General features: G+C 56.9%; 1 protein-coding gene across 1 annotated transcript in view; it reads left to right on the top strand.

Moving 5' to 3' along the window:
• Positions 1 to 27,168, top strand: part of LOC119095294 (putative ATP-dependent RNA helicase DDX31) — a 34,538-nt gene extending 7,370 nt beyond the window's left edge. The window contains exons 4-14 of the mRNA XM_037218151.1: positions 814 to 963; positions 17,438 to 17,554; positions 19,480 to 19,700; positions 19,933 to 20,036; positions 20,193 to 20,362; positions 20,666 to 20,809; positions 21,674 to 21,733; positions 22,287 to 22,477; positions 24,432 to 24,586; positions 25,147 to 25,318; positions 26,315 to 27,168. Of these exons, the coding sequence (XP_037074046.1) occupies positions 814 to 963; positions 17,438 to 17,554; positions 19,480 to 19,700; positions 19,933 to 20,036; positions 20,193 to 20,362; positions 20,666 to 20,809; positions 21,674 to 21,733; positions 22,287 to 22,477; positions 24,432 to 24,586; positions 25,147 to 25,318; positions 26,315 to 26,459 (1,629 nt within the window). The 3' untranslated portion in view covers positions 26,460 to 27,168. The remainder of the gene's footprint in view (positions 1 to 813; positions 964 to 17,437; positions 17,555 to 19,479; positions 19,701 to 19,932; positions 20,037 to 20,192; positions 20,363 to 20,665; positions 20,810 to 21,673; positions 21,734 to 22,286; positions 22,478 to 24,431; positions 24,587 to 25,146; positions 25,319 to 26,314) is intronic.
• Positions 27,169 to 27,513: the final 345 nt, after the last annotated feature.

Raw genomic sequence — 27,513 nt, 5'->3', positions numbered from 1 at the left:
AGGTTGACCGCTGGTGCTGTTGCCGGGACCGCTCTGGACGTTGTTGAGACGAGAATTGGTATGAGTATGATATGAATATGAGGTTTCGAAGGAAGCTGGCAGGGAAATCCAAAGTCGTGGGCAGGGCACTAGCAGAGCTGTGGTTAAGTTGCTCGTCTAGGAGGCCAGAGGTGCAGGGTTCGATTCCTCGCGGTGCCCGCCCTTCCTGCCAGGATGAAAGGTAGGCTGCGCCATATCAGACGCCCTATGTCATCTGCAGCTGAGTGTATCGTAAGGCATAACACTGTAGTGGGGAAATCGCATCTTGAAAAGAAATAATTTTGGAAAAAGACATAATTTTTAAGTGCCAAAAAAGCTTAAGTTGCATGCAGAAACGACCGTTGTCCATTCCGAGGTTCAGGTCCATACAGATGTCAGTGGTGGAACTTTCTACGCTGGTGAGTGCATCGTGAAGCCCATTGGCAGCAACGAAGTCCTGTTTAGAGTCACAGGGTTCGTTTGGATGGGAGTCTCATGGGAGTTTCGTTCCTGTGTGTCGTAACGTTTGCAGCGATATTAAAACCGCGCATTCAAAATCATGTGAAAGCAGGCTACACCCTTTCGAGATGCGTGAGCGTCCCATTTGAGCCACGAAGGACTGCCACCCTCCCCCCCCCCCCTGCTTGACAACGCCCCGTAAACAGCGAACCACCAGTCTGGCGAGTGTTCGCCGGCACTGAGGCCTCAGCTCTTCAGCTCTGCATGAGCTACCATCAACTTTCGTGTGCCCACCGCGACATGACGTCGCGTGACGCCGCCGCCTCCGTCCGCCAGGTGGCGAACGTGACCAAGGCGCTGGGCGGCGCCGAGATGACGCGCGTGCAGCAGCGGGCGCTGCCGGCCGTGCTGGCCGGCGGCGACTGTCTGGTGCGCTCACAGACCGGCAGCGGCAAGACGCTGGCCTACCTGCTGCCCGTCATACAGGTCAGTCCGGCCGCGCGCGCACGTGCGGGCGGCGCGCGCACGAGCGGGCGGCCGTGATGCGTCCGGGGTGGTCGGCGGGGCGGGGAGGGGAGGGGGACGCGGCGAGCTCGAGGCGCGCCGACACGCGCGGCTGACCCCAGGCTTGAGGGACGTGGCATGACGCTGTGGGGACAGATCTGTGCCATGTTGTCCCTCGTGGAAGGGCTGGGCTGCTAATGATGTGCGGCGGTTTAAGAGGCGCGGCTGCTGCTGGTTATTTCGGATGCCGCGCAAGTCAGCCGGACGGGTGGGGAGGGGGGGGGGAGAAGGTCACATGACCGTGGAACATTGCAAACCCGCTTCCGCCCGCTACTGCAGGGCGTGTGGCAGAAGGCGGCCGGCCCGCGATGTCACGGGACGCTGAAACGGCAGGATGACGCGACCATGAGACGTGACGTCACGTGGTCAGGATGGTGTGTCGTGTCGTGTTCTGTCGTGGCGTGTCGTGTCGTGTCGTGTCGTGTTCTGTCGTGTGTTGTCATGCCGTGTCGTGTTGTGTGTGAAGTGATTCAGGACCCCACGCCCGGTAGGTGGCGGTGTGGCCCGTACGCCTGGTGCGTCACCCACCGCTCGCCCGCCCCTGCCGCCGCGGTTGGATAGCTCTAGTTCCTGTCCCTGCCGTGCGTGGCGCTACTGGTTCGTCGCCCACGGCTCTCCTCGTGTTTACAAGCACGTTGCGGCATGCGCCGACGGACAGCCGTTACTATAGAGGGCTCTTGAACGTTGAATGGTCAAGAAGCAAGCAAATGATTGAAGTGAAACATGATAAGATGGTGTAAAAGCCCCTCTGGCAGGAGCCAGTCTGCCGTCTCCTCCCCGTCATTCTCCTAATTTTGTTACGTTAAGCGTGATCCTGTCCCTTGTGGGCTGTTTGAGTGGCACCAGTGTGCAATTGTAAACGCTGAGTATCCTATGAGTGAGACCCATCGCAATACCCAGAGTGAGACCCATCGCTATACCCAGAGGGAGACCCATCGCAATACCCAGAGTGGGACCCATCGCAATACCCAGTCGGGAAAATAGCGGTGTGTTTGTGGGGCAGATTGGACACAGTCACTGCGTGCATGGCCTTTGGGCCTATGCTTCAGAACGTGTATGAGAGAGGGGATCGAAAATTGTTCGTGTCGGACCACTCGTTAAGCCCGCGACTGTTACCGGCGAGGGCTGTTTGGGTGGAGCTGATACTCACGGCGTAGTATGGACGCGGCCACGCCGTTGACAAGCGACACCCATAGGCGAGCTATGGACGTCACTTGTCAACGGCGGCAATCGCTCGGTGGATTTCACAGCAACTTTTACGGGGGTTTTAAGCCACAGATTGTCGTAGCTCCATGGGTGTTACCATCGACGAGCGGGTGGGGAAAGGCAGGGAATATATCTTCACAATCTTTTAAAAATGACTTTTTCCTCTGCTCGTTCAGCACGAGTTTTTACGCTTTCCCATTCAAGAATAGCATTTTTATGTCACGTCGTCGCCCGGCACATTCCAGTTTGATTCCCAACCCTGACCGATCCCCAACCCTGACCGATCCCCAATCCTGACTGATCCCCTAATCCCAGAGGCGTGGTCTCAGCCACAGGGAAGAGCTCAACCTCGGGGCTGTCACGCCGTCCGTCTTCAGTGAACGCGTGGTGCCAGTTAACGCTGTGCATAATACCTAGTAAGTGCACCGGGGTCACCTTGGTACGAAAGTCTGACGTGGAAAGACCGACGAAACGATAGTCTGACGTTGAAAAGACCGGCGAATTGGTTTGTAGATTAATTTTCTTGTAAACGAGCTGAAATGTTTCGTTTACAGCTTTTGATGTCTGTTGTCAGCTATGGATGAAACATGCGTGATGCTATCGTGCCTTGCGCAAGCCTGTCCTTCCTCTGGAAATGTGTTGCTGACGTCACTGACTTAGAGTTTCGTCAGCACGGACTTTGTTCACCAAAGGTCACGAGGGCACGTGACGTGCCCCAAAGTCTGGAAGGACGGATAGCGCGCATCAAAGCTGGCAATGACGGGCATTGCAGACCCCGAAGGCCGACAGTCCTGGTATTGTGCACCGGCTCCTCGTTAGGCCGACTTCGCACAGAAGCTCCTTTCACACGTGTTGCACGCCCTTCGTTCCCACGTGCGACGCCGCCCATTCGCTAGTATTGACCGTGCTAGCTGCCTGTGGGCGTTTCTCCGTGGCGCGGTGTCGGTACGCCGCTGGAACGAGGTGGACCGGCGCAGCAGGGTGCGCCGTCCCCCCCCCCCCCCGGCGCGCGCCCGGCGACGCCCCCTGCCCGCGTTGCTCGTCGTTCATTCGGTCGGCCGCTGCTCCGCGCTCGCCAGCCCCGGTTTCGCCCGGCTGACGCAGGTGGCGTAGACGAATCGGACCGGGTCATACCAGGCGACGGTCTGACCGCGGAGCAGCCCGGATTCAATCCGCAGACTCGGCCTGAGCCAGCAGATCGCGACCCGCTAGAAGTCGACTGGAGGCCGGACGGTATCGGGACTGGAAGACAGTGAGGTAATTGCCGCTGCGCCGCCTGCGTCAAGGACAGACCAGTACTTCGCTTGCGGCAGCCTCGCCCGGATCAGATCTGACCGCGGGCCGTCTCCCGCGCCAGCCGCGACCGTCCATCCACCCGCCTCCGCCCGCAGACTGTTCGAACCGATCGGTCCCCCGTCCGCCCCTCCGACCTCACGATGGCGCTCACCTCCTGCTGCGGCTGCTGGGACCTGCGCAAGGGCTCGGTGGCCGTCGGCATCGTGTACCTCGTGTTCTCGGTGTTGGCCGTGCTGGCCAGCATCGTCCTGCTGGCGGCCGGCGAGGCGCTCTTCCGGCAGCCACTTCTCGACGCCAACGTCAAGAGCTCCGACGTGGACGCGGCGCTGCGCCTGATCCGCGGCGTCTCGGTGGGCATACTCGTGGTCATGCTGCTGCTGCTGCTGGTGCACGCGCTGATGGTGCGCGGCGCCATGCAGGACAACGCCTGCCTCATCCTCATCTGGCTGATCGTGCACGGCATCCTGCTGGTGCTGGGCACTCTCGCCCACTGCTGGGGCATGGTGGCGGCGTGCGCTGGGAGGCATGGCCTGGCCCCATCGCCGCGGCCGTGCTGTCGCTGATGTGGGACGCGCTGCAGTGGTACTGGTTCGCCGTCGTCGCCACCCACTACCAGAACGTGCGCAACGACGAGGCCGTGCAGAAGATGAGCAGGGTGCGGCCCTCGCCGCCGGCCTAAGGCGGCGGCACGGCGGCCGGCCGGCGCCGGAGGAGGCGACGGCAGTGTCGGAGGCCCCGCCCGCGGTCCGGAGCATGGCCCGGGTCCGGCTTCGTGTCCGTGATCGGATCAGCAGATCAGAGCAGATCAGATCAGACCGGCCGTTGATCAGTGCCTGCGTTCGCCGTGGACGGGGTCCGAGTCTGCAGCGGACGAAGGCGGGTCCACCGCGGCGGGGGGTCCTGGTGTGCTGTGGAGCAGGGCGTGTCCTGTCGGTGCCAGGGCCTGTTTCCGTCGTGGACCAGGCCCTCCACTGCAAACGAGGACTCCTGTCCTCTGTGGACCAGAGGTCCTGTCCGATGCGGACCTGGGGTCGGTTCTGCCATGGATTGGGATCCAGGTTTAATATCAGGCAGGGCCAACGCCAGGGTTTGCGTTAGTATTTGTTTAAGCAGCTGAGCTGAGTATGATATGCCTCAGATTTAAACACCGTACACTTTTAATCAGTGCAAAAACATTTCTAAGGGACGAACGTCCAAACGTATGCTGCGTTCTCATGGAGCATTCAGAGAAGCGGAAAGAAAAAAAGTTGTCAATGACACGAGAGCGGATTATAATGACACGAGATGACACGGGCGCCGATTGTATCATTCCACAGTCGGGTAAACTTTTGTGGCATCGCGTACGTACATAGTCCTTGTAAAGAGGCGTTTATTGTGATAGTCCGGTGCCTTCTGTATTTGACAGCAACCTTTTGTAAACAGCTCGGCACACACCCCGCCACATCCCGTCGAGCGAACGTCGCACAGGCCCGTCCGCGAAGCACCTGCCGTTAGACTGCAGGCGCTGGTGCGTGGTTCCAGTCGACAGCTATTCGCACGTGGCAAGGGCACGCCCGTTTCGTACATTTTGCGTATGTTCATGAAGAACATGAGTAACAGCATGCCGTCAAACTGCATGACGTCACGGTCAGCGAGTTATGCAACGCAGCTGTGACCGGACGCGGGCAACCTTAGCGAGATAGGGCGTCTGCGGCGAGGCACGGATCGGTGCGTGTTGGCTTGTTGGAGTGGGCGGGAAGCTGCCGTTATTTGACGATCTGCCGGCGGCGTCCGGCGAACTGGTGTCCGCTCTAGTTGGCCTCGATCGAGTGCTGTGCGGCCGGCCAGGGTATCTCACGAGCTTCAGACGTGGTGTTGCCATAGGCCCCGTTTTCTGTTTGTTTGTTTTTTGTTGGGGCTCAGGGAACCCACTATTTTGATGCGTCGAGGGACGGTTTTTGTTGTTGAAGAGGTACCGCGGCTGTCAAAGTGCCATCTCCGCTGCCTCCAGGGGGTAGGGTGGGTCTTGATTCGCAAAGGCCCCCTGGGCATTGCCGCTTCGGGGAAAGCATCAGTCTGTGATCATTTGTGCACTTATTCCGCATCGTACGCTCGACTGGGCACTGTCCTGCACTTCGCATCTTTACTAGAAGTGCCCTTGTAGTCATGTCGTCTGAGGTCAGTGAAAACACAGGGAGTGAGAAGAAGCGACGCTCCCCCACACTAGTCAGGTTTACAGGGTATCGCAGGTCACGCGGCCTTGACTGGAGTCAATTCGCGAAGCGACAGCGGCCTATGCTCTTCAACCTTAGTCGTGAAATATAAAGCCGAGGTGCTGGAGGCACCGGCGTCGCACTTATCATGGTATCTGCGCCGGCCACGGCTTGTTCGAGATGTCTAGTCGAGCTTGTGTGTCGGTGTCGAAGAAGTCCGTCTTTGTAGTCTGTGGGCCTGTTATTTATCTGCTGTTGTCTACGGAGCGCGCGCCGAAGCCGTGCACCATCTCCCGTTTGTCGGGATGTCTCTCTTAGTCTTGTCGGAAAGTATTTTGTTGGGATGCAAGCAGTGAATCGGTCCGACTCTCGCTTGTCTCCTCGGATTAGTGCCGCGCCCCCGTTTCGCCTGTCGTCTCGGACTAGTGTCGCACCTCCGTTTCGCCTGTCGGCTCGGGCCAATGTCGCACCTCCGTTTCGCCTGTCGCCTCAGACCAGTGTTGCACCTCCGCTTTCCCACCGTAAGTATTGTCAGCTGTTATTGTGTGCAGCTGCATTTCAGCGTCATTCGCTAGACGGGCGAGACCGATATATATATATATATATATATATATATATATATATATATCGCCATTCTGCGTCAGAATGTGTGCCTGTGTGTTGTATGTTCACCACCACTGACTAGTTCGGATTCAGCTGCCATTTCCTGTCCGCTATTGCCCTGTGGTGGATGTTGCCACTGGCTGCCTTCACCGTGTTTCTGCGAACAATACACATCAGTACGTCTGTGGCGACTGCATCGTTCCGGTCGGCTACAGTGCGGACGGCGGCCGGCCTAGGTCACCAGGGTCAGCTCAGTTAGTTGGCTTTGCATCATGCATTGGGTACACCTCGGGCGCGATGGCATACAGAACGAAAACACCGGACACTCGCTGGAAGCAGCGCCTGTAATCAACAGACCGGCCGGCTGCTGTCACAACAGCTGCCAAGATCGCCATGTCTTTCTTGTTTGCCAGGGGCCTATCGACAATCCGTCGAGCCGGCCACCGAGCCCTGCCTTTGGTCCTGTCTCCGGCCTGAGACAGCGGCGCCGTAAATACCGAGTATGAGCGCACCAGCCACCTCACCGGCCTGGGTCGGGCCGGCCACCGAGCTCCGCCTTTGGTCCTGTCTCCCGCCTGACGCAGCGGCGCCGTAAATACCGAGCACGAGCGCACCAGCCGCCTCACCGGCCTCGTCTCAAGTGTAATACACCCACACCACACCACCACAACCTTACCACAACCTGCACCACACACCACAAGTATAATAAGGTCAGAGACTGACCATCTGGTTGAACTCCATACCGGTGCTAACCCATCTGTTCGCACTTAATGCTTTTCAGGATGCAACCTGGCGCTTGGTTGACTCCGAAAGTTCTGTCGATGCCTCGGAAGGTTGAAACTTTTGATCAGTGGTGATTGGAAAAGACAGGACGTGAGAAAAGCCCGAAAATTAAAAAGAAAGGTTTTGCACTTCTTGGTCACAAACATTAAGGATAATCAGAACTGGACGATTATTGGCTGGCCTTGGTTCGACCAACCGGACATTGTTGACTCCCTGAGAAATCAGGCGATCCGTTGTTGTTGATTTTTTATTTGTTGCATTGCTGGAGCTCAGTCCGGGGCTGAATTGCGAACAACACCTACGCTGCTCGCCAAATTTTTGGGGACACCTACGCTTCTGACCAAGAGAGCCATTAATGCGCGTGTACCTGCCTCCGTGCCTACCCATCAACACGCGCTCGGGTGGAGGTCAATTTGACCCCCCGAAAGTTTTTCCAGATGGCTTCCAGATGGCGTAGCCGCACCAAAGTTTGCGTGGCTGTGGCGAATTGAATAGCCGATCGCTTGGTATCGAAACTTAGATGTACCTTGTATGGTCACTGACCTACGGCAGGTCAGTCAGACCATGGATTTAGCGAGGGCAATTTTTAGGGAATCGTTCAATCTGATGCAACAATGGAGTGTTGGGCGAAGCCGTATCTCTGTAAAATAGTTTCTTAGACAGCAAAATAACTGGGCGAACAAATTCCATTGACCTAGGGTCAGGTATGAAGGGCAGACCAAGGTCAAAACTAACCTGTTTTGTTACTCTAGGACTTGCTGTATGGGGTAATTTTTGGTGCTCATCTCGAATTCATTGATAACAGGAAAAAATACATTTTCCGTGAACATCTTAAATGTCAGGATGGTTTATTGACCTGAAGCGACCCAGGTCAACATTTTGTTTCTAGGAACATACCACGTAGTGTAATTTTTGACGCTTATTCAAATGCAAAACTCATAACGGTATTTTATGAGTTTGGTCACCATGACCTGCGAAAGGTCAAACAAGGTCGCTGGCCCTAACTGGACATCAGTGACCTTTTGCTTAGAGCAGGTATCTAGGTTCTGCGGGCTTTTTGGACATTAATCTGAAGTTTGACCTTGTTTGGCTTTATTTGACGTGAAGGTCATGACCTAGGAACCCAAAATTTTGACGCAAGTGAGTTCACATACAGGCTAAGACACCTTCTAAATTTGGTGTTTTGAGCTTTTTTAGTTGCTGAGATCTCGAGGCCAAATTAACCCCCCACCCCCACCCGAGTAAAGGGTACTCAACCGGCCACCCGGGCGCGTGTCAAGGTCTGACGTGCTCCAGTCAGGCGCAGCCGGTCGTTACCTTCAGTGTCGCGTGCACTTTATTCGTTTTGTGGGCTCCACCGGGCTCCATTGCACCTGTAGAAGTGGTGACTCAAGCTCGTAATGGCCAACATTGCATTCCATTGTATGTTGTTGTCGAGTCGGGGCTGTTGAATATTGACAGGGCTTGTCCGGCATGCCGAATTGTTGCATGCGGGACGCTGTAAATGCAAAATAGGCCGTTTACGTAGTGCCTGGGCAAACGGCGTCTTCAGCCGTAATGACCTGCAAAAAGCGGCACAATCGTTCTGCCTTACACTGACTTCACGGCCCTGAAAGTGAAGTCATGGTTGGCTGGCGTTAAAGGAACTTGCAACAAAGGAACAGCCGTGAAGCTGAACTAGCTCTGGTGGGCTTCCGGCACTAAGACTCCGAGCTATATTGGCGTACGTCAGGAAAATTAAATATGATTGATATGTTGTGATATGTTTCGCGATGCGTAATATGCCATACAGGATGTTGTACTTTATATATATATATATATATATATATATATATATATATATATACATATATATATATATATATATATATATATACATATATATATACATATATATATATATATATATATATATATATATATATATATATACACAGATATAACAATTCACCTCTTCCGCAACATTCATCCTAACCACCGGAGTCTATGTCTCAGCACGGATTCTGCACGTGACGCCAAATGACGCTTCGTTTGCGCGTTATATACAAGATCGCATGATCGCCTTAAAAATAAAGCCGGTTCTCTGACCACGGTACACGTTTCTCTCAGGGATCAAAGTGGGCAGCTCAGGGTCATGCCATGGCCTGTCATGACCCTGCCCTCAGAGAACCGTAACGTGCATGAAGCATGTAGACGCGATGGAGAGAAAACAAATGGCTTGGGCTAAACTCGTTAAACCGTCGGCGTAAAGATACAGTCCCCCCCACCCCCCCACCCCCCCCCCCCCCCCCACCCCACCCACCCCAGAACGTTGAAAACCCCCGGTGCTGCCAGCGTATAGTGATCCTGGCCCAGCTCTGTGCTTCACCGCTCCGAACCGACCCTCTGCGGCCGGCCTGACCCGCCAGCGCCCCCGGAGGACCGCCGCTACCGTGCTCCGCTCACCGGCGCCCCCGGAGGACCACCGCTACCGTGCTCCGCTCACCAGCGCCCCCGGAGGACCACGCTACCGTGCTCCGCTCACCGGCGCCCCCGGAGGACCACCGCCGCCGCCGTGCTCGGCCCGCCGGCGCCCCTAGAGGAGCCCCGCTACCGCCGTGCTCCGCTCACCGGCGCTCCCGGAGGACCCCGCCGCCGTCGTGCTCGGCCCTAGAGGGCCCCCGCCGCCGCCGCGCTCGGCCTGCCGGCGCCCCTAGAGGGCCCCCGCTGCCATCGTGCGGGACGCGCCGGCCGTGGACATGAGCCATGTTGACTGGTTGCCAGGGTGATCCCGGCCCTGTGTCGTGAGCCGTCTGGCCGTCTCCGCAGCGCGGTAACTAAGATCGACCGCCCTCGGGGCTCGCTGTCTGCGCAGGCTCGTGCTGGTGGGGACGGGGCGGCGGTGACCGCGTGCCGGCTGGGGTGGGGCGGTCCTTCAGGGCGCAGGAATGGCATGGCCCTCGGGTCTATTGACTACAGATGTCTCCCGGTATTTTGATCGAGGTAAGCGCTGTTTCGATAGTGTGGGTACCGCTGTACTGGCGGCCTGTACTAGACCAGCACTGCTGGTCCTAGAGCGAGGCGTGGACGGCAACGTCCGGACGGGCTCCAGGAGGGAATGTCAGCCTGCGCTGCACGCGCCGAGAGCCCCGCACCATCGCCGGTGGCAGGCATCCCGTGCAGACTGTGGAGCGGCGCCCGCACACTTGGACGGGGCTGGTACGCCTGTCGCGCACGGCACTGTCTTCGGCGACGAAAGAGAGAAAGTGGCGGTAGTTGCCCTTTGTTTTCTTCAGTTGACAACCCAAGCCCCCGTGCAGTGCGACACAAGCATGATCACCCGCGCCTCAGGACTCAGGCTGTCAACCGGCTGGTTGCGGACGAGTGGCCGGGACTAGCGCTTCTGCGTCGGTCGTGCTGGTCCGGTTTGAAACATCGGTGCCGGCATCGAGGTGATGCCGGCCCGGACTGACAGACAGGGAAACGCGTCCAGAGAGGGACGGATCACGAAGAGTAAAGAACACTGCGCTGTCAGGGTGCACACAATATATTACCGATATTTTTTAGTTTATTTGGTTTGAGGCGTTTCGGCCCGTTCGGACCATTCCACGCCTTTAAAGGCTCTATTTCAACCCAAACTTATATCTGTGTTTTGAAGAAGGAAAAAGCGCTGCATTATATCCTTTCACAATAATTGAAGCATTTCGGTACGTCTAAGAAAATTGAATAAAAGGCCAAGAAGATGTGGATGGTCATTACCTGGGAGGACTTCTAACGATGTGCTAACGATCTAACGACTAACAACGTTGTGGTGACGACAGTATGTTTCCAGTGTCTTCCGCTGGTGTTGAAATTGGTCACATTCAAGCAAAATATCTTAACCGAAAGGGGACGATCACACTGATGACATAGGGGGCGCGGGCGTTTTAAATATAAATAACTATGTGTAAGCTTTGTGTGTCCGATTCGAAGGGGTGCTTTGCCTTCCAAGCGGTCTGGACGGTTTACCGATGGCCAGCGTACAATTTCCGGTTTTATGTCGTGAAGCTGTGTCCTGGTGGTTTCCGTCCATTGTCGTTGCCAGACTTGTTTTGATAAACTGTGAATGACCGTTTTTATTGAAGCATGGTCAACAGGAACTGGTGTTATGCCAGGGGACGCCAATGCTTCCTTGGCCAGTTGGTCGGCCCTCTCATTTCCTGTGGATACCCCGATGGCCTGGCACCCACACAAATGTAGTGGCTATGTCTTGTATGCATAAATAATGATAAATGTTTATAATACGAACAACGAGGTGGTGAGTGAGCTCAGGGTTAATAAGTGACAAAAGGGCCGCCCTAGAATCCGAGCAAATTACTATGGGCCTGGTCCTATGATTTTGTCGTTCGATATGTTGCAAAGAAAGAAATAAAGCAAACAGCTCTGCAAGATATACGGATGTTCCATCTGGCAGCCTACATTTTTGTGAGTAATGGCCGTTGCAGAGTATCGCGCATCCGATGTGGTTTTCATTCATGGAGCCATCGGTATATATAAAGCGACAGTGTGGATATTTTGCGATCATCCGATTGAATTTTTGTTGTACATAAGCCTTTGTGACGGTGCGTCTAGAATCAGTAAAAAGAAACCTAACTTTGCAGGGGTGTCAGTTGCCAAGGGGCTGCTGCCGAGTCAGGTGGCACGGAGGCTCGCGGAGGGACGTATTTTAAACTATGGCAAAAAACAGTGATACGTGATGCAATTGTAAGGCCCGAGCGACGCTCTGCTGGTCCTAAGTATTTATGGTGAATTCGTGGCGATATTTTGTTGAGGCAAATGTTGGGTGACTTGGATTTTGTCTTATCTTTTTGACATACCTTATAGTGCGCTCAATACGTCGGAGGGCTAAAGGCATAATGAAGGTATCTACTTCAAGTGCCGAAATTGGGGATGTGCGCAGGTGCTCCTTGTGCAAGCCACAATAATATATTTTGTGCAACAGTCAGGGACTTCAGACTGCCTTCCGTGCCACCTGCATACACCACCTGATCCATATTTAATAATAGGAAGAACCAGATATTTATACAGTAACAATAACGTATGCTGGTCAGCACCGTACCTTGATCCTGAAATGCACCTAAACAAATTCAAACGTGTGACACGTTTGGTACGGACATGTTCAACGTGCATGGACATGGACAACCTCGGGTCGAGGACGATGCCGTAGAAATTTGAACGATGAAACAAAAGGAATATTGTGCCCGTCCAGTTGGAGAGAACATGTGGGTGTGTCTCGTCGCCTTTTACTGAAAATCATAACGGCTGATTTTTTAGCGGAAAAATAGAGACCATAACGTATTGACCATTGCTGTAACCTGTGAACAGCGTGTTGAAGGCGTGGCAATGAGTGATCATATTCTTCATCCGGGCACCAAATCGCGCTGTCATCCACAACAAGTGACGAGGATATGCCTGACGGGAGATCATCAAATAAATAATCTCATTAGGTTAAGGAGCATTGGAGATATGCAGCTACCTTGTGGAAGACCGTTCTCTTGAATGTGAACATTAGAGACCATCGGTCGGCATTTTGCACGGAACGGCCGCGTTCCTGGGCGAAATCCCACTAGATAATGTGCCAAATGTCCTTTAAATCCTAACTTTTTTAGTTTAGAAATGAAGGCTGTTTATATACGATATCGTAAGCGCGAGTAATATCCAGAAACACAGCGGTGACTTGACGTTTTTGGCGAAATGCGCGGTGAATATCTCTCGAGATGAATAATATGATCATAGGTGCTACGGTTACGTCAAAATCCACATTGCTGACCCGGTATGAGTTTTTTACGATATATTATCCAGGCAAGGCGTTTGCCAACCATGCGTTCCATAAGTTTTGCCCAAGCAGCTGGTGAGCGCAATTGGACGGTAGTTGACTGGGTTGTGTGAGTCTTTGCCTGGTTTTTGTTATCGGAATTATTATTGTTTCTTTCCGTGCTTCCGGAAAAACATGAGAGGACCACAAGTCATTGAAAATTTTCAATATAGATCGAAGCATGCTGTCAGGTAAGTGACGGAAGAAAGCCTAATGTAGCCTCATCCTGGCGTACTGAAGTGTTACCGGTGGATTAAATCGCATGGCAGAGCTCTGAGAAAGAAAATGGTACATTGTAGTCCTCTGTATTGTCGGAAAGAGAGCGATGGGGACGTAAATGAAATCGGGGTCCCGCTTGATCTATGAACCCCGCTTTGTAATTGTCAGAAGAACTGCGATGTGCTAGACTTTAGGCAAGAGTTCTCCATGACCTGTGGTGATGATGTTACCAAAGCATTGTTGATTCGGAGAGCTGGATGAGAAATAGACGGCCGCTTTACCAGAAAGTGTGCGAACTTATCCCCAAATTTTGCTTGACGGAGTAATGATGTAAATTGCTGTAGGAAGTTTATCCAGGAACCACGCTTGGCGGCTCTTATGATCCTCCTGGCTCGAGTGCGTTCAGATTTGCGGGCGAGTAAAGGTGGAATATCGTGATCGCGTTGATAACTTCGAAAAGTACGCTTAACTCTCGCAATGGCCTCTTTAACGTCATCTGTCCACCACGGCACGGAAAGGCGTCGTGGTGGAGGTTTAGTCAGTGGAATTGTCGCGTTCGCTGCAGAATGAAGAATATGTGTGATAAGATCAGCTCCCTGCTCTGGTAAATCATAGCGATGATGGTTGGCAATACAAAGTTCCTGAAATTTGGTCCAGTCAGCCTTTCGCAGATTCCAACGCGGTATATATCGAGGACCTGCATCAGCAGCAATATCAAAGGTTGTATAAATTTTAACTGGAAAATGGTCGTTGGCGTGGACATCGCCCTCAATGGAAAGAAAGTCCCTCAATCAAAGAAAGTTCCTATTGAGGGAGAGCACAATGACAAGTCAGTGGATGTTTCCGTTCCAGTGGGTAGGTGGTGATAAGTATCATTGTCTTTGTTTAGCAGGACTAAGTTGTGTGTATCAATAAAATCGTCAGCCAAATGTCCTCGGCGATCAACGGCTTGGGTGCCGTGACTCCACGTTGGACTGTGAACGTTGAGATTGCCGAGGATGAGAAAATGGTTTTGAAATTGAAGAACGAGTTGGTCAAGTTGCCGTAGGAGCTCCGTATTATTATAATTTGGTATAATGTATATTGAGCATATATCGATGGTACGGCCATGCAGCCGAACTGAACACGCAACAGCCTGAAGAGGTGTGTTAAGAGTGAGTGGCGTGTGTGTTAATTCTTGACTAATGTACAGCGCCACCCCACCTTGGCGACGCTCACCGTCCGTGGTGTCACAACGATATAACGAGTAATTCGGCATTTTAAAGTCATATGTGTCAGTGGGACGATCGGACGGTCGGTGTCGGTGTTTGTACTTTTCCGTGATTGTCACATCAGATATGTACGAGTTGATTAGTAATGCCAGTTTTCTTGAAATCCTTCTGAATAGCTCAGAATTTCTATTTTTGAAGTAGCCGGCCCTGTGGTAGGAATCTCATTTTACTTCCTGCTCACTACTATGAAAGTAATACTTTTCATTCGCTCGATTTTTTCCAACGTGTGTGTTCTGTACTGCTCGTAACACACTTATGTGTCAAAATGCTTGTGAAACAAATGCTACGAAAGCTTGGAGCACACTATTGAGACAAACAGATATGCGAACATAAAGCTTTTATCTCCCGAATCTAACGAAACGTTATACCATGACTTTGATTTCGTTCCTATGGCGTAAGCAGAGTGACTCTTTTCGAAGCGCACCGTGGCTTTGGGAATGTGAGTATCTCTGGATCCATGGGACACACTGTTTCGAATTTTAATCAACCAACCTCTGGGTAACAGGCCCTTGCCCTCTGCACCAATCACAAACGTCCTTTTATTCGCACCAGCAGAGGTGCGCACGGTAGTTGTCATGACGACGGTGGTCGCGACTGTAGAAAGAAGGGTAGTGCTGTTACAAAGCGTCGACAGCGTAATTCGGACTCGAAAGTAATTTATAAAAAATAAATTAATGAAAATTGACATCCTTATTATGTCTTGGCGGGGCTGCACTGGCACTACCCTGTGCTATTATCAGACGTGACTAGTCATAAAGTTGCGATAGAATATGTTGTCTACTTGGGGTTGGTAATCATAAGACTCAACTACAGTTGGTATAAGAATCGGCTCCGTCCTGTGATATAACTACCTAATAAAAGAGCTCACCCATAAAACTATGACAGCATTATTTCTTGGTCAGCTACGCAACCAGTAGTACACCAATCCCACACCAGCTTGAAAAAAACATGTGGTTTGCTGTTTGAAGCCTTGTTTCGATGCAATCGTATACCATAAAATCTGCAAATAAATAAGGAGCTGATATTACAGATAGTGCTGCATTTATTATTTCGGTTTATGCTGTATAAAGTTGCTCGCAGCCTAGCCAATCAGATAGCAGCTGGCGGGTGGCCGTCAGCTCCATATTGCGCCTAGGTATTATGTTTACCAGACAGGTGAGGTCTACTGCCTGTTTGCAGCAGACATGCGTTTTTTCTATGCATCAGTGTGTTTTGCCGGTGTGGTCGCATTTCGCCGAAATGTAGATTTATGATATGAATTGTGATATAGATCTGCTTTTTCCTCCAGCTCATAACCTGTCAATTTCTACCAGTTTTCGCTCCAGTAGCTTCTGTTGCTTAAACTGTATGGTAAAGCTGCTCCAGCGAGCTGCTGCCAACTCTGATTTGGTGCGGGCAGGTGGGCGAGAGTCGCCAGTGGGGATTCACTGCGGTTCCACATACTACCTCTATCGGAACGTTCGTCAGGAGTCCAAAGAAAAGGGCTCCTTGTCAACACTTCCCATCGCGTACTCGGATAGACAGTCGTCTCCGCTTCCCCGTCGTTTAACTAATCGGTGATGAAATGCTGCTAACCGCTGTTTTTGATCAATATCAACGCCCAAAACCAGGAGCCGAAGGCTTTATTGATCACCTTGAATTGCCGAGCGTGACCTTAAACGTAGCAGGCAGTGCTGAACGAATAGTGGAAAGCGCCATTGACGATGGTCATGAATGACGTCATTCGTTACTCGGAAGTATTCCACTGTTCCGACGTCGCCATGGCAAGTAACCTGTTATGGACGAGACGTGCCACCATATCCGTTCCCATGGTGACCGATTTGGCTGCCAGCAACGAGCCTTCAGCACCAAATGAACCCCACAAAGGCTGCAGCCATCAGCCCCTCCCCCCCCCCCCCGCCACCCCATTGCCGGCCCTAGGCCCGTTGTCTGAAAGGTCACGGCTGATGGGTGGGGCGGCGTGCAGTGGGTCCGGCTGTGGGTCATTTGTGGAGTGGCGTGTGGGTCATAAAGGCTTCGCCACGGCGAAGCCTTTATGTCTTGCAGTGCTAAGCGGCACTTTAAAGGCCATAGCAGGTGGCGAACGGAGCTAAAAAGCAGTGATGAGTGGGTCACGCGATGGCCTGTCAGTTTTCTTTTGGCTCGGAATCTTGCAAGCCGTACTTTTGTTTTACCGGATGAAAACGCGCTGATGCCATTTATCCTGACTTTTGGTGTTTCCTGACGGGTAACTTTGCGGCATGGATATCATGCTCTTATCAAGGCCAGAAGCATGACGTTGTCTTTTGAAGCCACGGAACACGGGCCATTTGGTGGGCTGGTTCGATGCGATGGCTCGATTTGTGCACGATTATGGAATGACGCAAATAATGTAAGCCTAACACGCAATTTTAGCTTACGGCGATTTAGCGGTTCATTCGCTGGAGTTTTGTGTTAAACTCCGGGATGTCCTGGAAACACCCACGGCTGAGCGCAGTGTCGCGGTCTTGGGGCGGCGCCAGGCGCACTTCCCTGTTCACGCTGTGTTCACTCCACAACGCCGTTTGGCATGGCCAGCGGGCGGCGGCCCGTTGCGGCGACCCGCGGTCGGCGTCAGGCGTCGGTGCGGGACCGGGCGGGGGTCAGTGGCGCGCGCGCGGCTCCGAAGCCAGCCCGGGGCTGGGCGCCTGGCGTCGGATGGGCTCGAGAGTCGGGCCTCTCCGTCCGTGTAACGGTCTGTGACGAGCCTTCCCCGTCCGTGTGATGGTCTGTGACGGGCCTCTCCTCCCGTGTGACGATCTGTGACGGGCCTCTCCGTCCGTGTGACGGTCTGTGACGGACCTCTCCTTCCGGGTGATGGTCTGTGACGGGCCTCTCCGTCCGTGTGATGGTCTGTGACGGGCCTCTCCTCCCGTGTGACTGTCCGTGACAGGCCTGTCCTCCCGTGTGACGGTCTGTGACGGGCCCCTCCTTCCGTGTGACGGTCCGTGACGGATCTGTATCGTCTGTGGCAGGGTCTGCAGGCCATCTCGCCGCCGGTGACGCGCGAGTCGGGCCTGTTCGCGCTGGTGATCGTGCCCACCCGGGAGCTCGCGCTGCAGACACACAACTGCGCCGTCTCGCTGATGAAGGTGAGCCGATCTTCCCGCCTCTGACCGGGCAGTGCCCGACCTCTCTTCACTCGATCTCCCCTCACCCGACCGGGCGGTACCCGACCTCCCCTCACCTGACCTCCCCTCACCCGGCCTCCCCTTCTTGGGAGGCACCTGACCTCCCCTCACCCGACCTCCCCTCACTCGACCTCCCCTTGGGAGGCACCTGACCTCCCCTCACCCGACCTCCCCTTCTTGGGAGGCACCTGACCTCACCTCATCTGGAGGCACCCGATCTCCCCTCATCTGAGGAACCTGACCTCCCCTCACTCGGTCTTTCCTCATCGGGACGCACCCGACCTCCCATCGCCGGACGACACCTGACTCCCCTCACCGGGCGGCACCTGATCTCCCTCGTGGCGATTTTTAGAAGGAGGTTCAGCGTCACCTCCCCGCATGTCCCGCTTTCGGGCGCAGGAAGGGTCCAGTGGGCTGGCTACGGTCGCGGGGCAACTTCGAAGGGCGTTGCTGTGGTTCCCCGACACTCGCGGACTCGCGGAAACTTATTGCGCCTCAACAGGTGACGTCAGCAGAAACTTATTGCGCCTCAACAGGTGACGTCATCCTAATGGAAAGCTACCAAACCGTGCAGCCTGGTGAGCGGCTTGGCGAACGCTGCCTCGTCATTGCCTTTACTAGAGGGCATTAACCTACCGGGGGCGTTAACCTTGGGGTGGCGCGCGGTGCGGGTCCCGTGTATGGATGCTTCTTGGGTTTATGCAGTCATACGTTATGTGCTTGTGCGTGGCGACTGTTTGTGAGCAGGCTCGACCCAAATAGCGTGGGTCGTCCCATGATTGTCGAGGGATCCTCGTCGGCTGTGGGTAGCGTTGGGTGCTCCCCGGAGGCGTATCAGCTGTGTAGCGTGTACGTCTTTGTCCGCAAACTTGCTGTAAGTGCTTACGTCACGGAGGCCGCCAAACCTGCTTCCGGTATTGCCAATGTCCCTTCGTGGCCGATAAGACGCACATCACAGTACCCAGCGTAATTGCGGTAGTTCGACGCACGTGACGACCCAAGTGGTCGGCGTGCAATTCGGCGCCGGTAGGCGCGTGTCGGTAGTCACCGGGGCTTTAAGAGCACTGTAGAGTTCCACAAGCCACGTAGTTCCAGGGTCATGGACCCTCACGCCCGCTTGTGGCAATACATTGTCGAGCACGGACCCTCACACCTGTTTGTCATAATAAACTGATGGGCACATGCTCTCACACCTGTTTGTGGCAATACACTGTCGAGCACGGGCGCTCACACCTGTTTGTCATGATAAACTACCGGACGCGGAACTGTGCGCTCGCACACAATGCATCTCAGTTGTGACGGGCCCCCACAGCTGTATTCCAGGGGCTATATATATGGTGGGGCCCCTTACCAGAAGCGAACCATACGTTTCAAGGTCCCCGCTGTCTCCCGCCACTGACGTTGGCGTGTTGCAGGCGTTCGTTGCCCTGCCCCGCCACTGACGTCCGTGTGTTGCAGGCGTTCGTCGCCCTGCCCCGCCACTGACGGTGGTGTGTGGCAGACGTTCGTCACCCTGCCCCGCCACTGACGTCCGTGTGTTGCAGGCGTTCGTCGCCCTGCCCCGCCACTGACGTCCGTGTGTTGCAGGCATTCGTCGCCCTACCCCGCTACTGATGTTCGTGCGTTGCAGACGTTCGTCGCCCTTTCTCGCTACTGACGTCCATGCTTTGCAAATGTTGTAGCCCTGCCCCGCTACTGACGTTGGTGCGTTGCAGACGTTCGTCGCCCTGCCCCGCCACTGACGTTCGTGTGTTGCAGACGTTCGTCGCCCTGCCCCGCCACTGATGTTCGTGTGTTGCAGACGTTCGTCGCCCTTTCTCGCTACTGACGTCCATGCTGTGCAAACGTTTGTAGCCCTGCCCGGTACTGACGTCCATGCATTGCAGGCTTTCGTGCGCCTGGTGCCCGGCTATCTGACGGGCGGCGAGAAGACGCTAGCCGAGAAGCGACGGCTGCGGCGCGGCCTGAATCTGCTCGTGGCCACGCCCGGCCGCCTGCTGGCGCACGTGGCTAGCTCGCGCAACCTGCGGCTGGGCGCGCTCCGCTGGCTCGTGCTCGACGAGGCGGACCTGCTGCTCGACATGGGATACGAGAAACACGTGCGCAGGTCAGCCAGGGCGCGGGGAGCACGTGCGCAGGTCCTCGGGACATAGGGAGCACGCGCGCAGGTTAGGCCTTGCTTCCCACTGTGCCGCCGTGTGTGGTGTGTAGTGTCCAGTGAGCAGCGAGCCTCCTCTTGACTGTGCCCGCTCCGGCCCTCCATGCATGCGTCCGTCGGAGCGTGACCCCCCAGGTCCCCCCCCCCCCCCCCGGTGTGACATCTCGCCATGCGTCCGCAGTGTGATCGAGGCCATCCGAGAGCAGAGGGCCGAGCGGACGGCCGGCCGGCTGCAGACCGTCCTGTTGTCTGCCACGCTCGACGACCGCGTCCAGAAGCTCGCCGGTCAGTGGCGTTGCCATGACGACGCGGTAAACGTGTTGCGTTGCGTCATTAGGATCCTTTGTGGCGTTCGTCGCCAGGAATCAATATGTGTTAAGTGCTGCGCTGGCCATGCGTTGGGAATTGGCGACTGGTGAACAAGTCCTGGGCGTTCGACAGGACTGAGTCTAAGCGAGCCGACGTTTATTGACGTTACATCGGCGGGTGGCGACATCTCGGGAGCGGAGGGCGAACTAGTGACTCCCGGCCAGCTCCGCCAGTTCGTGGCGATCGTGCCCGCCAAGCTGAGAATGGTGGCGCTCGCGGCCTTCATTCTCTGGAAGTGCTCGGTAAGCGCATCGCCTTTGTAATACATTGGTCTCATTTGTCGATTTAGCGTGTCCACTAATCTAGGCCTTAGTGATCTCAAAGTAAGAAAGAATGAAGTTTGCTTTTGTGCCTCTGACGTTGCGTGAGGTTCGGTATGGTTCATTCACGAAACACGCTTCGAGCAGTTTTAGAGATGGCCAGACCTGTGGCATATGAATGGCTACAAGATCTGTCACCCCCTCTCCGACCTGCTGCCATGTGTCTGCTCGAGCCCGTCACGGTTCGTCCCGAGGCCGCCTCCGACGCTCGCCCTCCGTCTGCAGCGGCGAGACGAGGGCAAGCTGGTGGTGTTCATGAACACGCAGGACATGGTGGACTACCACGCGGCGCTGCTGGAGACGTGTCTGCCGGGCCGCGGGCCGGCCGACCTGCGGTTCTTCAGGCTGCACGGCAGCATGACACAGGCGGTACGCAGGCGGCTGACCTCCCGCGCCGCTCCGTGACCTCAGGCGGTGACGGGCGACCCCGGTCGGTGCGGGCTGGGGTCCGGCGCTGACCTGACGCCGTGGCTGTGCGGTTGGCCTGGTTCAGACGGTGCGGCGTGGCCGGTTGTGACGTCAGACGGTGTGATGTGGCAGGTTGTTGCGTCGGACGGCGCAGTGTGTGTTTTGTACCGACGTCTGGTGCGGTGTGGCTTGGCCGGTTGTGACGTCGGACGGTTCGGTGTGGTCGGTTGTAACGTCAGACGGTGCGGTGTGGCGGGTTGTGATGTCAGACGGTGCGGCGTGGTCGGTTGTGACGTCGGACGGCGCGACGTATGCTTTGTACCGACGTCTGGTGCGGTGTGCCTTGGCCGGTTGTGACGTCATACGGTGCGGCGTCGCGGGTTGTGACGTCAGACGGTGCGGCGTCGCCGGTTGTGACGTCAGACGGTACGGTGTGGTCGGTTGTGACATCAGACGGCGCGGCTTTACCGGTTGTGACGTCAGACGGTACGGTGTGGCCGGTTGTGACGCCAGACAGTACGGTGTGTCTTTCGCACCGACGTCTGGCACAGTCTGTAGCGCGGTCCAGCCGCTGGGATGCTGCCATTCAGGTCGTGACCCCGGGGCGCGGACCGGAGCCTAAGCCCCGGGCGCTATCCGACGAGCTGGCTTCAGCTGCTGGCTGCGAGGACTGTGCGTCCCACGCCGTACGCTGGCCCAGTTTGGGAGGCTCGGGGCTCGGTGGGGTCTCCTCTAGCCGCCGCGTCCCGGGCCCTCAGCGCCCTGATGCAAGCGCCATGGACCTGCTGCTACACCTGACCTGAACGTCGGCGCGCTGTGCCACAGGACCGGACCGGGGTGTTCACCGAGTTCCGCACGGCCCGCGCCGGGGTGCTAATCTGCACGGTGAGTGGTACCGCCCTCGGAAGCCGCACCGCGCCGGACCCGCTCGTAGGTGTGGCCACGGGTCTGACATTGGAGGGTGACAGATCGGGGTAGGAGGCGTTAAACGGAATCTGGGGAAGACAGCCTGGCTTGAGCACGGTGTTTGTAATGGGTAAATTGAAAAAGCCGTGCTACGGGCAAGCTTGAAGTGAAAAAATCCAATTTTGCGGAAATTTGGGGGCCCATATCGCAGTCTGTCCTCCAGTGGTTACGCTTATGAGCGTTCTGATGGACTACAGCATCACATCCTTGCTGCAGTCCGCCCCCCCCCCCTTGCTCGACGCCCGGAGCACTGAAACGCACGTGATCTCGTCATGTTGGTCCGCTTAGTTCTAGTCGTCACAATCCCGTCCCTCTGCCTCCGACGCGCCGCTGTCCATCACAACGGACCGGTGCGCGTCAGCACCCACGAGGCGTCCTGTCGCCGGACCCTGCTCCGCCCTGGCGCCCTCCGCCGCGCCCGTCCTCCTCTGCTTCGCTCGTGCCCCGCTGACGGCCGCTCCGCTGCCGTCAGGACGTGGCGGCGCGCGGGGTGGACCTGCCGCACGTGCACTGGATCGTGCAGCACACGCCGCCGTGCCGGCCGGCCGACTACGTGCACCGGGTGGGGAGGACGGCGCGCGCCGGCGGCGGCGGTGCTGCCATCTGTCTGCTGACGCCGGCGGAGGCGGGGCTGGTGGACGTGCTGCGGAAGGGCGGGCTCAGGTCAGTGGCGGATGACCCGATCTGGTCAGTGGCGGAGGACCGGGGCAGGCTGAGGCGGCGGGCTCAGGTCAGTGGCGGATGACCCGGCCTGGTCAGTGGCGGAGGACCGGGGCAGGCTGAGGCGGCGGGCTCAGGTCAGTGGCGGATGACCCGGCCTGGTCAGTGGCGGAGGACCGGGGCAGGCTGAGGCGGCGGGCTTAGGTCAGTGGTGGAGGACTGGGGCAGGCTGAGGCGGCGGGCTCAGGTCAGTGGTGGAGGACTGGGGCAGGCTGAGATGACAAGCTCAGATCGCGGTGGAGGACCGGGGCAGGTTTAGGCGGCAGACTCGGGTAGTGGAGCGGTGCTCAGTGCTTCTGGCAGGTGGTCATGTGGCCTGAGGACAATCGCGTTGTTAAAATTTGGTTGTGGCATCGCCGGCGTGTCACTCCAAATCGCTAGGGACCACTTAACGCCAGTGACGAACGCTGTTCTGCGCCTTCAAACAAATTTCTAATGTCGATTGTGGACCGTCCGACCCGTGCCACACGCTCTAGCTGCGGCCGGTGACTGTGCGGTACGGTACGCCGGCGTGTCCCAACCCTCCGCGGGCACGGAGAAGTCTGGTCTCGGGCCTTGCTGCGAGGGGACAGGGTGCAGGTCGAGCGACTCTTCACAGCAACTAGCCGGATAATGTGTGGCTCCAGGGGCCCGGCCTGGCCAGTCGTGCACTGTAAGGCATATATCTCCGCAGTCGCCGGCGAGACTGCAATGACGCTAGGAGCAAATTAAAGCACAATTCCCAATGGTGTGCTGTAATGCTTTCAGACCACTTAGAAGTGACGTAATCTCTTGTCTAATCTAGACGGCGTGCTTCTGCAGCGTTGCAATGCTGTCGTTATTTCACCGACGAATCTGTTAAGCACTGCCCACGTAAAACTTCAGTTGGCGAAAAAGCATATGCATGTGATAGGAAACGGGCCCGGCTCTCGGCGGCTGGGCCTCCCAGCGACGCGAGCCCAACCAACACTAGCGGACAACGGCGATAAAGCGGACAACAGTGCTGGTGAGACTGTGAGTTGTGACGTCACACTCACTCGCAGTCGTGCGCGAAACGTAGGTCCGCCCGCTTTGGGACGCTTTAGGGATTCTTGTCAGCCTGCGGCAACTAGCTCATGTCAAGGCGTGGAGCTAGCTGTACGGCGTGGTGGACCGTGTCGTCTAAGAATCACGAATTGATCCCAGCGCTCTCCGAGCTTGGGGTGTGTCAGCGCAGATGGGGAAGCCGCCGGTGTCGCCGCTGCCGAAACTGACCCAGTGAAGCATGCTTTGGTCTCATTCTGAACAGATCAGACCATGAAAGCTGCACATGTGCTTCGCCCAGCTGACTGTCACCAATATGCATCTAAAATATTGGCGTATTCCTCTCAGTGCTTTCGTCACAGTCGCCAAAAAAGCGACTATTCCAGATCCATTCACCTCACAGATTCCATTACCAGGGCTTTCCACGCCCAAAGTGAGTCGATATTTCAGCAGTAGCAGTTGCGAGAGTGCGGGATTCACATCGATTGACCCCTGCCCGCTAAGGTCATGGAAGGAGGATTTTCCATCGCATTTTACATGTCATACCCGTACTTTTATTAGTCATACCTGGCTTCGAAAGTCGACGGGCTATTTCCTGTATGTTTATCTATCAACGATGCGGCGACAACAATGACGTTTTTATCTCCTCGCTGGTCCCAAGCCTCAAAAGGATCTGAGTAGTGTCGGTGGTCCGTCCGAAGACCCCTGCGCTACGTCCTTCTCTGACCCTGTCCACCTTCTGACCCTTGTGACGCCTTTGACTCGTGCCCACCCTCTGATCCCCGTCTTCCCTTTGCCCCTTGTCAGAGCTCTGACCCGTTTCACCCGTCCCCCGTCATCCCCCTGACCCCAGCGACCCCTCTGCTGACCTGCCACCTTGGCTTCGCGCCGGCAGTGTCTCCGACCTGAGCCTGGAGGCGATCCTGGGCTCGCTGGTGTCGCCGTCTGCGCGCCGACCGGGCAGCGTCGAGGCCGCCGCCACTCAGCTGCAGCTCACACTGGAGGAGGCCGTGGCGCAGGACCGCCAGCTGCTCGACATGGCGCGGAAAGGTGCGTCACATCGGCCGCCCCGCCCAGGGTGGTGCGGCGCTCAGTCGGTGTGTGGGAAGGGAGGGGGGGGGGGGGGATTTCGAGGCATGCCACGTGGTGGGTTGAGATTTGCCGATCAAAGATATGGTGGCGGTCTGATGTAATGCTGATGTAATGCGTCCCATGTGTGACGGATGCGAGGAATTAAATCCCGCGCTTGCTCCGAGTCGTGTTCTTGCATAGCTCGGCTGGCGTGATAAGGCTGGTGTAAGCCGGCAGCCGCGCGCCGGCCCACTGACAGCCGGCAACGTGGCCGGGGGCCGGCCGCCCGGGGTATCCACCTCTCACCGCCAATCTCGTCGCTGACCTCCGCTGACCTTCGCTCCGATCTCGCTGCTGACCTCTGCTGACCTCCGTTTTTACCTCGCTGCTGACATTTACTGACCTTCGCTCCGATCTTGCCGCTAACCTTTGCTGACCTCCGCTCCGACCTCGTAGCTGACCTCTGCCGATCTCTGACATCCGCTCCAAGCTCGCTGCTGACATCTGCTGACCTCCGCTGACCTCTGCTCCGACCGCAGCGTTCACCTCGCTGACGCGGGCGTACGCCACGTACCCGGCCGAGATGAAGAGCATGCTGTCGGTGCGCACCCTGCACCTGGGCCACTACGCCAAGAGCCTGTGCCTGCGCGAGGCGCCCAGCGCCGTCGGCAAGTGGCGGGAGGAGGTGCCGTCCGGACGCCGGACGCAGCGGTGAGCGAGACCGGCGCGGCGCGCCCGCGGCGACGAGCACCGACGCTGCGCCGGCCCTCGGCGACCGTGCAGTGTTCTGTCGTCCCAGGCAGTGGTCCCGCCTGCCCGGCGTAGCCGGAGGAGCACGCGCCGCACGTCAGCTGTCGGAGATGCCACGATGCCGACGGGCTGTCACCCTGCCGACTATCCCGCCAACGCCTCGGGTGCCGCGGTGGAAACGTTTTTTATACAAAGCAGGACCGGCGACTGGGAATGTCGTGGCCTTGCGTGTGAGGCTCGTCGCGTCGGTAGCGGCCCGGCGCGAGGTGTGTTCGCTAAGCGACAAACCCCCGCGCAGCGAACCCCCGGCTGGCGCTCGTTCAGCGCCGAGCCTTCCCCGACCGCCGTCAGCCCCGCGCGCGGACCACAGCCGGCCGCCGGGCCGTCTGGCGCGCGGCGTGCACGGCCGGCGGCGCGGCCGGATGATCCGCCGCGGCGCCGCTGATCCGGCCTCGACACGGCCGGCTGTCACAACAGGCCGGCCGCGCCCCGGTCGGACCGGTGTGACGGCACGGCCGGCCTCGGCGCGGCCCGGCCGTGCCGAGCGGGCCGGGCGGCGGCGGGCGGGAGGCGTCGCGCTCGCGCGCGCTGGCGCTGGACAGGCGCGGCGGTGCTCTTTTCCTGCGTGCGGAGCGGTGGCTTCTTTCTCTTGCACCCCGCTGACGTCCGTGCTAGGCTGCACAGGTTGAAGCACGCTTTTTCGGAGCGTTACTTTGCTGACAATCCGAGCCCGTGTCGCGAGCTGTCCCGTTCCCTGACCTCGCTCCATTGATGCCCTTTTGTCGATTGCTCCCGTTGTGTCACCTGATGAAACGCCACTGACGCACTTTACCAGTTATCGTCAGTCATTGAGTTGTTCACCCAGCCGCCATGTTTTTCGTCTGCTGCACCGCTCACACCACAGACACCCGATCCTCCTTGCTGACGCCCCGTTCACATGCTGCGGTGGTGTTTCAGCGGCGAGAAGCGGTCGGCGGGCGCCGCCGCCGGCCGGCCCCGGGTCAAGATCCCACACCCCTCCGACCTAGCTGAGTTCCAGAGCGGCCTCGACGACGGCGGTGCGGCCCGCAAACCGCGCAAGAAGAAACCGAAGACCGCGTGAGCGCCGCCGGGTGGCGGGCGGGCACGTGACTGTGGCCGGTGGTCGTGGCGGATCTGATGGAGCGGTCACGTGACCGCGGACGATCACTTGCGGAGCTGAGACGGGTCGCACGACTACGGCTGGTCTCCTTGTTGGAAGCTGCGGGCGGCGTCACGTGGCCACGCGAAAAGAACTCGCCGTCGACGACAGATGCTCGCGTTTTCGACTTCCACGCAGGGCTCGCGCGAGGGAGACGGGTTCTGTGTTGAAAGTGAGTAGAGAGGGCGTCGCGGGTCCGCATCGGTCAGCGGCGGTAGCGACCGGACCGGAATGAATGTCGAGGACCGCATCAGGACCGCTGCAGGACCGCTGCAGGACCACCGCAGGCTCCTAGACGGAAGAGTGACGAGCCTACGCTGCGGCAGCCCGGGCCCATTGAGGATGCCTGGCACTGCTGATCGGCTGGCGGCCGGGGTGGGGACAGCCGGGGCGCCGCTACGGTGGTGAGAGAGCGCAGGTCTGGCCTGGCCGCCGTCGAGTGGAGCGGAGACTCCGGCGGATAATGTGGATAAGTGGGGAGGGGGCCACCCGTAGTGCGACACCATGTTGTTATTGTCGGGATCAGGCGTGCGTGCTGGCTGTGGGGAGTTTTTGTGCTGGAGGGTTTCACATGTCAGTGTACATTTACATTCGTCCACGAATCGTTGTGAAATACAACATATAGATCTTGTCCTCCGGTCTCTGTAAAATAAACTCTGGAATGAACAGTGGCAAACTCAGCCGAACTGGGTCATCGTAGCATCTATCAAGGCCTATCATGACATCAAGATCATGTTTAGAAATGTTAGAAGGTAATCGAAACGACCGAACAAGAGTTGTACAAATCGGAGTTCGTCTTCACAGGCCGCCGTGCTTGACCTCGCAGGCGGCGGTACGCCGCGCGCCCTGCCTGACGTACCGCCGCGGCACCTAAACAAGGCGCCGACACCCTCCCACAACAGGCCAGACGGCAAATCTGGCATGAGAGCCAGACCGCGCCGGTGGTATTTTGTGCCCTCGTTCGGTTATCACAGTC

This window comes from Pollicipes pollicipes, unplaced genomic scaffold (assembly GCF_011947565.3).
Source record: "Pollicipes pollicipes isolate AB1234 unplaced genomic scaffold, Ppol_2.1 Scaffold_4219;HRSCAF=4965_pilon_pilon_pilon, whole genome shotgun sequence".
Taxonomy (NCBI): domain Eukaryota; kingdom Metazoa; phylum Arthropoda; class Thecostraca; order Pollicipedomorpha; family Pollicipedidae; genus Pollicipes; species Pollicipes pollicipes.
This window is presented reverse-complemented; position numbering and strand designations above follow the sequence as displayed.